Genomic DNA, 16,444 nt, shown 5'->3' on the forward strand with positions numbered 1-16,444 from the left:
TTCTCCCCCGTGGACCGAAAGCTACGGCTGACTCTTATCACAATATGCCCCTGCAGTTCTGCTGCGCTTATGGATAAGCCCAGAAAGTTCTTTTAGATTGCAATGACCTCCTCTCCATAACGTAATTTGTGCTTTAGATTAGAAAATGTTACTCCGTTGCTTTACCGTGCAAAAAGGTATGCTTTTTTTTATCTCGGTAATTATCATTCTATAATCGTTACAGCTAATCAAAAAAGTAGCCGTAAATATAAACATAAGATCAGTAATACTCGCAAACTTAATACTAGTGAATTTCTCAAACTTCCAAATGATAATTAAAGTTTGGGAAATTTTTCATTGCAGACGGTGAAAACTTTGCTAATTCAGATTTGCCAATTGGTGGAGCGCAAACTTTGACGAGGGTGTGTTTGGATTGCAGATTTTCAAAGAAAAATTGCTACATTTTCTGTGGACACATTTTTCAACCACGTTTTTATCTCACATTTATTAAATCGTTACAGTAATTTTTCTATAAAAAAGTCCAGAAAAATGCAATCCAAACGAAAAATCAGAAAAGCGTTTTATAAATGCAAATGGTTAACGTAGTGTATGCAAATGTGTGTAGTATGTTAGGAAAATTCTTTTGTGAAAATTTGTGTCACATGTATTGTTTACTTCCCATAAAGCAAAACTTCAAGAACTCTAATCTTTGATCATTTCAAATACTACTAGTTCATACGGCAAAAGGGGGGCAGTGGACCTGCATATTTTCTGTCTGCTACAGTGTTATTATAATTTTTAAGCGACAAAGACAATAATAATCTCTTCACACGTTTACAGCTTTGTCTTTAGACTAGCAGTATTCATTTTGACCATCTTTTAATACTCATTCAAACTAAGATCTTTAATTTGGAGCAGAATCAGTAATTCAATCTAGAAAGATATTCCATCTATTAAGTTGACCTTAACATTTAGGGTGGTCGAGATATAAAGGTCATGCGTGCCTCACGGATGATGTTTACTCCGTTAGAAAATACTACACACAATTCCACATCACAGCTGGATTCATGGTTTTGTTCTCTCTCTTTTCTTTTTAATGTAAGGGTTTTTTTAACGGGTGCTCTATGGGCACTCGTTAATCCCAACATATTATATATATATATATATATATATATGTATATATACACTATAACAGTTACTGTGTTTTCTTGCATTTATACACTTTCTCTAATTAATTTTATGTTTTTAAAAATCTAACGTTTGAAATATATTTTAATGGATGCCTATTAAACATATCATATATAATTTATTACTTGTACAAACACTACTTCACTTCTTTAAAATTTTATAGATCGAAAGCAAATTTTAATTATTTTGATGCTCAACTTTTCTCCTGTATTTACCAAAAAGATTTGTTGCTGTGTGTTTAACTGGACTTCTAGGGGGCTAGGCTGTGGTTAAATGTATACATATAAATTATTACTTGTACAAATACTACTTCACTTCTTTAAAATGACTAATACTTGATTAGTTGAACCCTGTTTTAACGTGTGCTCGTTGGGCATCGATATATTAGACAAAAAGCGTTTTAAATTTGCAGTCCCTGCTTTTAGGTCGATCGGAAGAATGGTTAATTGATCCTCCTGTTAATATGATTATAGTCAAGTAAAACATAAAAAGTAGGATAAAATTATCTTCATCTATTCTAATTCTTTAACTAACGAGAGGCTTCAATTCAAAGATACCAACTACATTACTTCACTCCAATAGACATTTGAATGGATTATGTTAGGATACATGAATTCCCACAGGATATGTCACTTTTAAACACGATTAAAAGAAGTAAAAATATTTCTCCAGCTTTATGAGTGCTTATCCTTTCATGTACTTTCTCTCCAAGAATCAAGCCGTAAATAATTTGTACAATTTATTACTCTTGGACGTGTAAACAAGTTTGGTAAAAACATCAAACAATTGGCATTAGCCTCGCAATCATCCCTCCATCTCACACTATCTATCGAAGCTAGTCATCCTCCTCTAGGGCACTGCTTAAAACCTACCTTATTCATCAGCACAAATTTGCTCGAGCAATTTAATGGTTTTTGAACTGTATAGCAGATTAGTAATTCTTGAAATTAATTTACTTTGATTCTTCGAATCTCTTCTGTGATTAGATCTTTTATTGAAACATTTTCTCTTCACTTCTTGACCGAAAATGAGTGAAAATAAAATATATGGCAAGTTGAACAAGTACTTCATAAAGATATCTTTCTTTTACCCTTCACTAAACTGGTGCATCAATTTGCACATCTCTTAAACTTATGTAATGATTCAACCCCCACCTTCATGTTTGTATAAACAACTGACTCAAGAAAAGAAAAGAAAATGTTCATATAATCTTCTATAAGTTTTTTTTGGGGGGGGGGGGGGTCAAACATCATTGTATATGAATACTTGATAATCAAGAGTTTAATTACAAAAGAGAAGCAACTGCCCTTGCATCCTCCTGGGCATGGACTTCATATCGTTAACTAGCTCTATTGCAAATTTTGCTAACTTACGTCTATGCATGTTTTCAAAATTTGGTATATGTGAGGATCAAATATTGTAACGCTTTTTGTAACTTTTTGTAACGTAACATATATATAAAAGAAGATAGTTGGAAACAGAAAAAAATGATTCAAAAATATATTTACGACACAAGTGTCCAAACACACCCACTAGTGTCACTACTAAGAGTTTTGTGAGAAACTAATAGGGGGAAAACTGTAGTAAAAGGGACTCTTATAGGCAATTGGCCAAAAGGGCAAAAGCACACTATGCATACTATTTGAAAACATTCGGGGACAAAATTATACTTGGATGTAAATTCATGGGAGTTGAATGTAATTATACCAAAATCCAGAATGCTCCCCATCCGAACCTAGTCAAAGCCAACAACCGCACCCAAAAGTCAAAATCATTAGCAAAAAAAAAAAAATCCAAAAAAGAAAAAAGAAAATGGTGATAAATCTTTTTGTCACTGTCGGACTTTTACAGTCAAGGTGCGAACACGTGGCTTATGTAATCATCAGATAGTATCTCCCAAAAAAAAAAAGGAAAAAAAGAAAAGCTAAAAGGTTAAAAAGAAAAAAAAAAGAAAATCAACAGTCCATCTCACTAGCAACAGCCCCAGTTGCTTGGAAACGCAGGGGTTTGAGTTTCAGTTAGTTGACGGCAGCAGGACAGAGGGAGAGAGAAAATAAAGCCGCCCCCTCCTTTTAACCCCTTCTCCTGTCTTTTTGCCTCTGTTCAATTTCTTCTTCTTCTTCTCCTCCTCCTCCTATGCTTATGTTTTCTCTCATTATTTATCACTCCCAGTAATACGTATTCTTTGAAGCCTCAAATACCATTTTAGGTACTTCTCGACTCTGTTACTCGTGTTACTTTATGCTGTTGCAGTATAAAGTTTGAGTATTTCTTTTGTTTTATTTATTTTTTTGGTAGCTGGGTTCTGGCTGTTACGGTTAGTTCTGCTTCTTATGGCTATAATGTGGGTTTGTGATGATTTTTCGTTGCTCCGTTTCTTTTGGGGCCAGGGTGAAGGGGTGTGATTGATCCTGTGATTCTGGGTTGTGCTCAATTTGCTGATACAATAGAAAGTAAAGGTTTGTTTGTTGGGTGTGGATTAGTAAGGGAAAATGTGGGTTCTTTTTTATTTGGCTTGGATTTGGTAAAGACTGATGCTTTTGTATTTTACTTGAATTGAAATGGTAAAAGTTTTATGTTGGTTGTAGTTTTACTTGTATAGAAATGGTAAAGATTGTTTTTTTTTCTTTCTTTTTTTTTTTTTTTGCATTTTTAGACTTTTATTATTATTATTCTTTAATTTGGATGGACTATTTGCAAATCGTTGTCATGGTTACAGTTTTTTTTTTCCTTCCTTGAACCTCCTGATAGAGGTATCTGTACATAGTTTCTGCTTATGAGAGTTGAAGCTGCTTCTTTCCGAACATAGGAGTTGGGTGGGTTTTGTTTCTACTTACTCATTGTTGGTAGGTTGGGTATTTTAAACATTTAGATTTGATCAGGAGTAATGCCACGAGTAGGGCAAGATATAAGTTGAATAATTATTGTTATGAAATATGAACACTTTTTTTTTTGGTTGAGATGTTTGAATGTAGCAGTTGTCTTTTTCATTTATACTATGAGAAGCTTCCAGTGTTGTTTTTCTGCTTCCACGGAGAACCTTCAATGGCAGCTTTTGTGTTGCCTGTTTACTTTTATGGTGATTGCTGATGGTGTGATATTAAGGAGGAATAAAAAAAATCTTCTATGTGCTTCCATTGTCTGGTTTTTGTTTAATTGCAGTTCTTGATCACAAGGTGTGGACTAGCAGAGAGCTGCCTTTTTTTTTTTGCGGCATTCTTGCTTGTGTTTAATCGAGTCATGCTTGTAGTTATAACTGTATATAGGTACAATAATCAGGTGTTTTTTGTTTTGGCTTTGCTGCTTGCGTGGTGTTTTCATGTCTTTCTTTTTAATGTTCAGAGAGACCTAAGATGTATGTATATAGTTTTTGTTTAATGACTAAGTTTTTCCTTTCTCTTGCAATTAGATGTTTATGTAATGAAATTCAAACTTGTGAGTGCTTGTGCATGTTTTGCCTCATGGGTATTTTCCAGCTTCTCCATGGCCATGACAAGGGTTTTCTCCTCCATTTTTTAATGAGAGGGTGTAGGAGGATGGCTAACTTTTACTTCTTTTTCTTTTTTTCCCTCCAGCGTGATGCTCATAAACTTTGCTACTACTTCATTTTAAAGTGTCGATCACCTTTATTGAAGAAAGAGCTTACTTCCAACTCTCAAACCCTTTCATCATTTCCCTCAAAAACTGAAGTGGCAGATGAAATATAGTGGTGAAGTTTGTTTAACTACTTCTTAGTCTTCCTTAATGTATTGACTTAGTTGGCTTCACGTTTGGTCAATATGATCAGAAATTTTGTTTTGCCAAACCAGTGTTTATGGCATCGACATATTTTGTCCTTGGGCTTTATGTTTCCTGTGTCCTGTACATCTGTGTATCTTCAGCATTCCATAATTAGCATAGGTTTTCTTGTTCATGGAGATATGAGTTTGTTGGTCATATGTGATGCCTAATTTCCATTGGAATATGAACGTTGTGATCCCCCATCCTGCTGCAATCTAAAATTCTGCATCTCACTCTCCATCAGTCAGACTTGAATTGCTGAATTGACATATGCTTCTATTCAGTTTAGGTCCCTTGGCAGTTCTTTCTGTGCTGCGTGCAATAGTCTGTAGAAAATGATGAAATATCTAATTAAGACTGATTTAGTGCTGCTGATGTAAGCAGGTCCCTTTTTTTTTTTGGTTTTTTGGCTAGGTTCCTTGGCTTTTTTGTTACAGCAAAGTGTCCATAAGTTGTTAATTAGTTTAATCTAAAATCAAGATACATTAAGGTGCATGGTGTCTGCTTACTAATATATTGTATAAACTGCCAATGCCATTTGTTACCTTATGTTGAATGGATTTGTGGAACAAAGACTAAATTAATGCTTGTAGCTTTCAAGGTGGAATTGTCAATAATCTGTTTCTCTCATTTCTGTACCACAACATTCCAGATTATGCTACGTGCAAAGCAGCTTGGTACACTTTCTCAGTCAGCGAGGTCTTTTATTCTTAGTGGTTCAAGGTGTAGTGCAGCAGATGGAAGTTCATGCACTTGTTCTGAAGATGAGACCTGTGTTTCTGGGAGGCCTCATAGGAAACATGAATTGCCACAACGGGCAATATCATCCCCCGTTGTGTCTAGACCTTCGGTAGCAGTAGGTTCTCTCATTTCAAAAGATGCTGGAAAAACTGCGGACAATCAAAAACTGGATGTTAAGCATCCAGTCTCGCAGCCGCAAGTCACACCTGTCTCCAGCTCAATCAAAAGAGAAAATTGTGTAAATTATGCTGACTTTGATGGTACTGGTGTAATGCATCCATCACCTCCAATTGCTGACCAGTTTGTCAAGGCAGGCATTGCTGCTGTCGGCTTTTTGTCTGATTTGGTAAGTTATAAGATTTCAATGACAGATGGAGGTGGAATTCTTGGCTCACCTCAAAACTCTGTTGTTGAGCAGGCAAAGCCAATCCATGTCAGAGCTTCAAATGTTAAAACTGTAAGAAGAGAAAAAGTCCATCCGCAATCCCACCCTCATACCACAGCTGGATCAAGTGCAACAAATAACTCGAATGCTTCAAAGGGCAGAGCAGATAAATCTACTTCAGTGAAAAGTACTGGTAATTTGTCAAATAATGGAATGGGGAACTATGTGGAAGCCAATGGGATTGCTTTGGAATCTTGTGACAGGAAAAGATCAATGCCTCAGAGATCTAAAACCTACCCTAGTCACTTTGTTCCAAATGTGCACAATGGAGAAAAAAAGATAGTCAAAGACATGACTGAAGGTTTTGCTAGGTCTGTGAGAGAAACCAAGGTACTGAGAGGAGTTGCTCCTATTGCTAGGGAGTTTTCAGGCTCTGGCCATGTGGTTGATAATGTTTCTCACATGTTACAGCAGATGAAGTGGGGACCTGTAACTGAAGAGTCTCTTAGAAAACTCAACTGCTCTCTGGATGCTTTCCAAGCTAACAAAATTTTAAAGCAGCTTCAAGATTATACCGTTGCTCTTGGATTTTTCTATTGGTTGAAAAAGCAACCTGGGTTCAAGCATGATGGACATACCTACACCACCATGGTTGGTATCCTTGGCCGAGCCAGGCAATTTGGGGCAATAAACAAGTTGCTTGACCAAATGGTCATGGAGGGATGCCAACCTAATGTTGTAACATACAATCGACTTATTCACAGTTATGGCCGGGCAAACTATTTAAATGAGGCTATCAATGTCTTCAACAAGATGCAGAAGGCAGGCTGTCAACCTGACCGTGTAACCTATTGTACGCTTATTGATATTCATGCAAAAGCAGGGTATCTAGATGTTGCTATGGACATGTACCAGAGGATGCAAGAATTTGGGCTCTCTCCAGACACATTCACTTATAGTGTCATCATTAATTGTCTTGGGAAAGCTGGTCACTTGGCTGATGCTCATAAGCTGTTTTGCGAGATGGTTAATCAGGGATGTGTACCTAATTTAGTGACATACAATATCATGATTGCTCTGCATGCTAAGGCAAGGAATTACCAAAATGCTTTGCAGCTGTACCGTGACATGCAAAATGCTGGCTTTGAACCAGACAAAGTGACGTACAGCATAGTGATGGAGGTGCTTGGTCACTGTGGCTATCTGGAGGAAGCAGAGGCAGTTTTTGCTGAGATGAAAAGGAAGAACTGGGTTCCAGATGAGCCAGTGTATGGTCTTCTTGTGGACGTCTGGGGAAAGGTTGGGAATGCTGAAAAGGCCTGGGAATGGTATAGAGCCATGCTTAATGCAGGTTTACGCCCTAATGTGCCTACTTGTAATTCTCTTCTCAGTGCTTTTCTTAGGGTTCATCGACTCTCAGATGCATATAACCTGCTCCAGAGCATGCTTAGTTTGGGGCTCAATCCTTCTTTGCAAACTTACACCTTACTCCTTAGTTGTTGTACAGAAGCCAAAACATCATTTGACATGTCATTTTGTTGCCAGCTGATGGCTGTCACATGCCACCCAGCACATATGTTCTTGTTGTCCATGCCAGCAGCAGGACCTGACGGGCAGAATGTGAGGGATCATGCGAGCAACTTCTTAGATTTTATGCATAGTGAAGATAGAGAGAGTAAGAGGGGACTTGTGGATGCAGTAGTTGATTTTCTTCACAAGACAGGTCTTAAGGAGGAAGCTGGGTCTGTTTGGGAGGTTGCTGCACAGAAAAATGTTTATCCTGATGCTGTTAGGGAGAAAAGTTCTTGTTATTGGCTTATAAACTTGCACGTCATGTCGGATGGAACTGCTGTAACAGCACTGTCAAGGACACTTGCCTGGTTTCGTCGTCAGATGCTTGCTTCAGGGATTTGTCCAAGTCGGATCGATATTGTGACAGGCTGGGGCAGGAGGAGCAGGGTAACGGGGTCATCTCTGGTGCGGCAGGCTGTGCAGGAGTTGCTTAACGTGTTTAGCTTCCCTTTTGTCACTGAGAATGGTAATTCTGGGTGTTTTGTGGGGTGTGGAGAACCTCTTAGCAGGTGGTTGGTGCAATCATATGTTGAGCGCATGCATTTGCTGTAGGTTCTAATAGGGGGAAGGTTTTGTATTCCCCCATCTTCAGGAAATTTTGTTGTGGAAGAGGAACTTTGATTGCCTCAGGGATTAGCATGTAATCGTCATGTACCTAAATGTTCTTATTGTGTAGTGTTAAGATCTAGTTTACATTAGTTTCTGTCCCCTTCCAGTTGCTTTCACTCAGTATTAGCTTCAAATGAGTCCTAAGCGTGAGTCAAATTTTGCTGGAGTCCTTCCATTGATCATGACAAATGGAAAGCTTAAAGCCTCTATGTCTTGAAAGCTGGTGAATAGTTTTGTTTGAAAGCTTGTGAATAGTTTTGTTTGATATGCTTCCCGAATCTGGAGCTGCTTCAAATCTGGTAATTGTCGTAAAGACATTGATTACTGGGCTTAAATTCCTTATTCCTCGCTGTATCACTCTGGACTTTTTCTTTGTATTGTACATTTGGGAGACAGTTCGAGCAAGTGGCAGGAGCTGCAGATGTGCTTGTCAAATGAAGTTGGGAGATGAAGTTCAAATTCGAAATATATTTTTGCCATTCGAAAGCTTTAGGCTTTTGCATGGCAAAAATTGATTTAACAGGGTGAGCAGCTGCATCTAGTTTAACCTCTTCAAGCCAAAGAATCACACATATACGTTCAAACTTTGGTACCATCAGCAAGTAAAAACATAATCGATTCTACAATCAAATCCAACTTTTGAGTTTTTAACAAGCACTTAACTTGTCTCAGCACTTACTTTAGAGTTTTGAACCGAGAAGAACTGCAAGGAAAACAAACGACTTATTTGTGCCACATCAAATACGCAATGAATTTTTGTTACTAGTGCCTTGGGTTTTACCCTACGACAATGGCCTTTGTTACCATTTCTGCAAGGTTTGTACAACAAACTCATCAAGGGATGAGCAATATGACCTGTTCAATGTCTGACGTTTTGGTTTCTTCCAAGTTGCATTCTGGATTTGATGCCAATATCAAGAGGTTGGTTTTGAACTCATTTCCTGAGCAGTTGCAATGAAAGCACCTAAAGGGTCAAATCAAAATTTCTCTTTTTTCGGCTCATTATTGTTTTCCATGTACACTGGAGAACAGATGCAAACTTAAAATGGTATGGTATATAAATAGGATACATTGTGAAGAAACTGAAACTGAAGTTCTTCCCCGTCTCTAACAATTAGAACATCTTCAACCTTCAGATTTCCTTCTCTTATTCGATTTTTTTTGCTCAGGATGTTCTAATGATCCAGAAAAGACATCAGCTCTATGTTCTTTTCCTGAATCTTGGACAGAATGGTCAATGGACCTGCCTGGCTCATCCACAGGTCTTCTCAATGGACTCTTTGATGCATCCTCGGACCCAGAACTTCTGTTTCTTGGAGTATGTATAGAGGAAGTATAGCCACTCACTGGGCTCCGGATAATGCAGTAGAGAAACAAGCCGTGAAGATCTTCCCAGCTGTTACCACATACAAGTCATATTCAAGTGTAGCGTCATTGAAAACAATAACAGCATCGAGCTACATTTCATTCACACGAAAATCTGGAGTGAGATCTTTGATTCTCTGGCTTTAAATAAACCATTTGAGCAAAACCATAATTGGATTTGTTGTTCTAGTTTTACATGATTCTGCTAGCAATACCTATTTCGTCAAACTGCACGGAAACTTTTGCATGCAACAAGGCCTATGATATTAGAAATCCATAGAGTAATTTAGGACATGCCTTTGTTAATATAGACTCAAACTCAACATCTTAAGTAGGTAACCGGAATAGGTTTCTCTATCTTCACTTTCCTTGTTTTAACAACTCAAATAGAAACTCATAACTTGCTTTGACTGTAATATTTTTTTGGCCAACCAATATTCAACTTAGAACCTACTCCAATTATGGGAGCTTGATGGATATTTCTCCGGAGAGTTCTCTCCTAAAAGAGCTGCATTTGGATATAAAAAGCATGCACTTTACAATGATTGTCAATTTATTGTTTTTCCCAGATAAAATAAAAAACGGCACATGTGACTCAACCAATAAAAACAATGGGTCCGTTTGGAATAGCTGTTTTTGGGGTTGTTTTTCAAAAACAATACTTTAGCATTTCGATTTTCAAATACAAGTCCGTTTGGATTAGTTGTTTTTCAAAAATTATATGAAAAACTTTTACTGTAGATGTTTTATGGATTATTTTTAGATGTATTTTTAAAAATATTTTGAATTATTTTATAATTTATAAATTTTATATTTTTATAACAATATACATTTATACATTTATAATACATTTATAAATATTTATAAATAAATGTATTTATATATTTATATAAAAATATATAAATGTATTATATTATAATAATACATAATATAAATATATTTATAAATGTATAAATGTATATTATTATAAATGAATATTATATAAATGTATAAATTATAATTTTTATATTTTTATATTTATATAAATTTATGCATTTATATTACATTTATAAATATTTATAAATAAATATATTTATATATTTATATAAAAATATATAAATGTATTATATTATATATAATACATAATATAAATATATTTATAAATGTATAAATGTATAGTATTATAAATGTATAAATTATAAATAAATATTATATAAATGTATATTATAATTTATAATTTATAATTTTTATATTTATATACATTTATGCATTTATAATACATTTATAAATATTTATAAATAAATACATTTATATATTTATAAATAAATATATTTATATATAAATATATAAATGTATTATATTATATAAAATACATAATATAAATATATTTATAAATGTATAAATGTATATTATTACAAACGTATAAATTATAAATCAATATTATATAAATGTATATTATAATTTTTAATTTTTATATTTATATACATTTATGCATTTATAATACATTTATAAATATTTATAAATAAATATATTTATATATTTATATAAAAATATGTAAATTTACTATATTATATATAATACATAATATAAATATATTTATAAATGTATAGATGTATAAATGTATATTATTATAAATGTATAAATTATAAATGTATAAATTGTAAATGAATTTTATATAAATGTATATTATAATTTTTAAATTTTAAATTTATATACATTTATGCATTTATAATACATTTATAAATAATTATGAATAAAAATATTTATATATTTATAAATAAATATATAAATGTATTATATTATATATAATACATAATATAAATATATTTATAAATGTACAAATGTATATTATATAAATATGTATAAATTATAAATGAATATTATATAAATGTATAAATTAATATATTATAAATATATATTAATATTATGTATAAATGTATTAATATAATAAATATAAATGTATAAATATATTAATATAAATGTATTACATTATATATAATGCATAATATAAATGTATTACATTATATATAATACATAATATAAATGTATATTATAAATATACATAAATATATATTATGTATAAATGTACATTTATATAAATGTATAATATATATAATATATATTATTTATATATTAAATATATAGTATATAATATATAATATTTATATAAATGTATAATTACATTTATATTATATATAATTTATGTAATATATAATATTTATATAAATATATTATAAATATATAACATATATTTTATATAAAAAAAATATTTATAATTTGTATAAATAAATATATTTAAATTAATATAATATATATATCCTATACATAATTGAAATATACAAATTGAAATAAACATATTAAATATGTATTTGGAGTTATTTTAGATATATTGTTTGGATATGATAATGTTTTTTGAATTATTTTTGAAATACACATTTACTGTAACATTTGGAATGTGAAAAACAGTTTTTCAAAAACATACCAAAAAACAAGGAATCCAAACAGACCCAATAATAGTAGCCATTGCATGTTAAATATGCAGATAATTACCGATTCTAGACTCTGATGTTGATGACAGGAATACAGTCGCTTCTGGGTCCTGTTTCGTGTCACTTCTGGGTCCTGTGACTTGAAACTTACTACATCATACGATTATCCTATGACAATATTGACATAAAACAATGCCATCCATCATCATCGTTGACATAATCTTGGATTTCAACAAATTTAGAAACCACTTTTGCACAAAACCATCAAATGCAGGAAACAATGGAATAACACAGAAGTGATTAGTGACATAGCAGTACCAGATGAACCCTCGAAACTACCCAGATGTCCATCATGGTGAAGCTTCAAAGACACTTGCTGTCCATTCAAATCAGAAGCTTGGAACACCCAAAAGCATGATAATGTAAAACGTAAAACAAACATCGAAAGCACTAACAAAATTTAGAGTCTGTTTGATAACATAAAAAAGTGTTGAATCTAAATTTTTTCAAACATTCAGATGTTTTGACAAAAGATGTTTAGGTTTGTAAAGTCACAAAAGTCTTACGAAAGGTTTTGACAAAAAAAAAAAAAAAATGTTTTGAGTGTTTGATAAATGAAAATCCATTTGCTGAAATTGTTAAGTAGTGCTGAACTTGTGCGTATTTTTTTCAGCACAAGAATCCTAATTGAATGCTTAATTCTGATAGGAATCAATAGAATTATTTCAATTATCTTATCTTACCTACCAAATATATCATTGTTTGTTAATTATGTTCAAAATTTTTATCTAATTAAACAATCTAATATTCTCTATCTAATGATTTTCTTTTTCTTTTTTCTTCCTTTTGAATGATTTTCACATCTTCTCCATACACCACATATAATATATTTCATCTTTTATATTAATTTGATTTAAAAATAAATATTATCATTTTCATACCTAACATTTTTAGCTAATTAAATCATATATTCTATTTCTTTTTTGGATGAAAAGATATAAGAGTAAATTTGTCAAATTTAACTTATTAAGCATTCAGTTATAAATGTTTATCAAACAGTATAAATAGGTTTAACATTAAAATTCAGACATTCATATATTTCTTTTCAGTACTTAAAATTCAACAAATTAATTATTTCAGTATTCAGAATTCAGACTTCAGAATTCAAATTCAGTTTTATCAAACGGAACCTTAGGTTTCATATTACCAGACTGACTACTCTTCTGCAATAACTAGCAATCACCATCAAATTCACAAAATTATGAACGGCAACGCATCGTCTATTGTACAATCTTTCAAAAATTTCAAAATTTACTCGAGTTGATTAAAGTCAAGAAAGATTAACGAATATTAACTGAAAATTAATTTCTAAACATTGATCGTTTTCAATTAATTGCACATTAACAAAAATTAATGATCTCTCAACTGGAAAATTCATCATAAATAAAAGTAATTGGATTAAAAAAAAAGTTACTTGATTAACAGTCCATTGAATCAGCCAAAGCTCCTTTGAATCGTCAAGATTGAGTTCAATAAGAGCGTCCTTTTCCACTTCTTCAAATTCTTCTGGAGGTCTACACGTCACGAGTTCTTTGCTACTACTGCCCTCCATTGGTTTTTAGGGTTTATCTTCCAGTGGCGGAGCATGTCCCTGAAGCGACGCAGGTTAAAGGGTTGGGTTAATTTTACATACCTCCCCTGAGGTTTTTGACAATTGCAGAAAAGTGCCCTCAATTTCTAAAATTTACACTTATCTCCCCTAATTTCCCTATTTAAATAACATTCTAGACCCAAAAGACTATACTTTTTTTTCAAAATTCCTATAATACCCTTAAGTTATAATTCACAACAAAAATGTAAAGAAAAAAAATGGTTTAAAGTCTCTATTTCATTTATATTTATTTCGTACCACCATTACCTACTATCAACATCCAAATCACTACTAAATAAACACTTATTTTTGTTCTAATGTTCCTCTTTTACCTAAAAATTTCTGATGCAAACTATTGTATCAACTATAAATGCTATATCATATATGCAAAAACTTACCTACAATTTTATAACAATATCAAATTTTACTTAATATATTACAATATTCATTAATATCCCTAATTTTCAATTCTATGGCTGCTACCTTTTTAATACAAAATAATCTAAACCATCACTACTAATATCAATATCCAATATATTCCATTGGCACAAAGTTTAAAATTCATCAAATTCTCTCTATAGGAATAATATCAATAATTGTAAATAAAAAAATAGAAACACAATGCAGTTATAAATATATACCAAGAACATTTGTTTCATGATAACTATAACAATATAACCTATATTTAGCTCCTATTTCACTTTTTATCCTTAATTTTTATTTATTTTTTTTATCACTATCACTATCTTCATCTCCATCTAATTTGATAATGAAATTAACACTCAATTTGTCATTTGATAATTTCATTTTGCTAATACCTATAAAAAATTGGAAATAAAAATGGGCGCAAGGAAACTATTTACTAATAATGGAAAATCGAGGATTGGGAATAGATACCAAGATATATAAATATTGGTGGTTTAATGCATATGACGATTTTATTAATAGCGACAGTATACATTTGGTTGATAATAATAAATAAATGAGTTTAAAAGGAAAATAGATATATGAGGAAGATAATAGATAGTTAAATAGCAAAAACTGTAGTTTGAATTATTGATTAATAAAAGATGAGAGAGTTTTAATATTTTATAAAATTTTTCAATAAGTTGACAATTAATAAAGGCCACTATTGTCTTTTTATCATAACAAAAGAGGTCTCTGTAATCATGTAAATCTCGAGAGAGTCGAGTGAAATTGTCGAAAACCTTAGGTGAAGTTTCTGAAATTATCCCTAAAGGGTTGTAGCTGGGGACTGAAATAATAAGTAGGGCGTGAAGAAGCTACAAAGAAAGACACTTATTTTGCTAATAAGCCCTTTAACTTCGATGCTATCCTAATTTTGGATTGATAAAATATTAATTACATATATAATTAAGGTTTGTGTTCAATAACTCAGTTTAGCACTCAAACTTTTTTATACATTCAAACGTATTTGATAACAAAAAATAGAAGATCTGAATTAATTAATTGACACTGAAATTTTTAGGCAAAACTTACTCTCAAAATTAAGTGATAAGTTATTCACTTATCACTTAATGTGATACACACTCAAATGTATTAAATCTACTACTTAACGATTTAAAAAATTAATTGATTAAAACTTCAGATTTTAAATTTTAGACTTCAGTTTTTAGATTTCAATTCTATCAAATGCACTCTTATGGCTAGTTTGGGGGATGAGATTTGACAGGAAAAGAAAAGAAAGTGGAAAGAAGGAATATTTTTCTTTCATTTGCGAGTTTAATCACGACAGAAAACAAAGGATTTGGTCTGATTTGGATGGGATTCAGTGTTTGAATCCCACTATCAATTCCCTTTAGTATTTGAATTCTACTGTCAATGTGAAAGTTGTATTGTTGGATGATTTGTAACAATTTTTGTAAACAATATACTATTCTAGAGGTATGCCCAAAAGAATTTGGTTTGATTTGGAGGGATTCAATGTTTGAATCTCACTGTTGAAGTGAAAACTATGTTATTGAGCGATTTGTGAGAACTTTTGTAAGGGATATATGATTCCGGAACTATGTCCAAAAACATTTAAAAAAAAAGTGATAGTTCATGTACAAATGTCTCAGATGCATATCCTGATCAGTAGTGATAATCAATTGGAGTCGAACTCATTCAAACAATTTTTTTTTCCTCCCCAAAAATGGGTAGTTCATAAAATGTAGGGTTAATACCATTTTGTCCCCCCAAACTTTGGACGATTACCCATTTTGGTCCCTAAACTTCAAAATGGGACACTTAAGTCCCTAAACTTATAAATACCTCCCACTTAAGAAAATTTGTTAATAAATCCTGAATGCCGTTGGTGGTCGAAGTGTCCCATTTTATAAGGATTTAGGGATTTAAGTGTTCCATTTTATAAGTTTAGGGACTTAAGTGGGAGGTATTTATAAGTTCAGGGACTTAAGTGTCCCATTTTGAAGTTTAAGGACTGAAGTGGGTAATTGTCCAAAATTTGGGGGGACAAAGTGGAATTAACCCTAAAATTTACTGTATCACTGAATGACAATAGTAGCTCTCCATTATTGTAAAAAAATTTTTTTTTTTAATAGTTTTGCTTTTTAACCTATTTGATTGAGACCAAAAATTATCTCGCGAGCAAATCACAGCCACGTATTTTAAAAGATGAAAATTTGAGCCAATCTGGACCCTTAATCTTGGCTAACTGGCAATGGCGACGATCCTCATGCTCAA

The 16,444-nt window shown here is 32.2% G+C and overlaps 1 protein-coding gene across 1 annotated transcript; it reads left to right on the forward strand.

Moving 5' to 3' along the window:
* Nucleotides 1-3,196: 3,196 nt before the first annotated feature.
* On the forward strand, nt 3,197-8,343 carry LOC113740383 (pentatricopeptide repeat-containing protein At1g74750-like). Its single transcript, XM_027267994.2, has 2 exons — nt 3,197-3,376; nt 5,600-8,343. The coding sequence occupies exon 2, from the start codon at nt 5,603-5,605 to the stop codon at nt 8,195-8,197; it is 2,595 nt and encodes an 864-aa protein (XP_027123795.1). The 5' UTR covers nt 3,197-3,376; nt 5,600-5,602; the 3' UTR covers nt 8,198-8,343.
* Nucleotides 8,344-16,444: the final 8,101 nt, after the last annotated feature.

The sequence above is a fragment of the Coffea arabica genome, chromosome 4c (genome assembly GCF_036785885.1).
Source record: "Coffea arabica cultivar ET-39 chromosome 4c, Coffea Arabica ET-39 HiFi, whole genome shotgun sequence".
Lineage (NCBI taxonomy): Eukaryota > Viridiplantae > Streptophyta > Magnoliopsida > Gentianales > Rubiaceae > Coffea > Coffea arabica.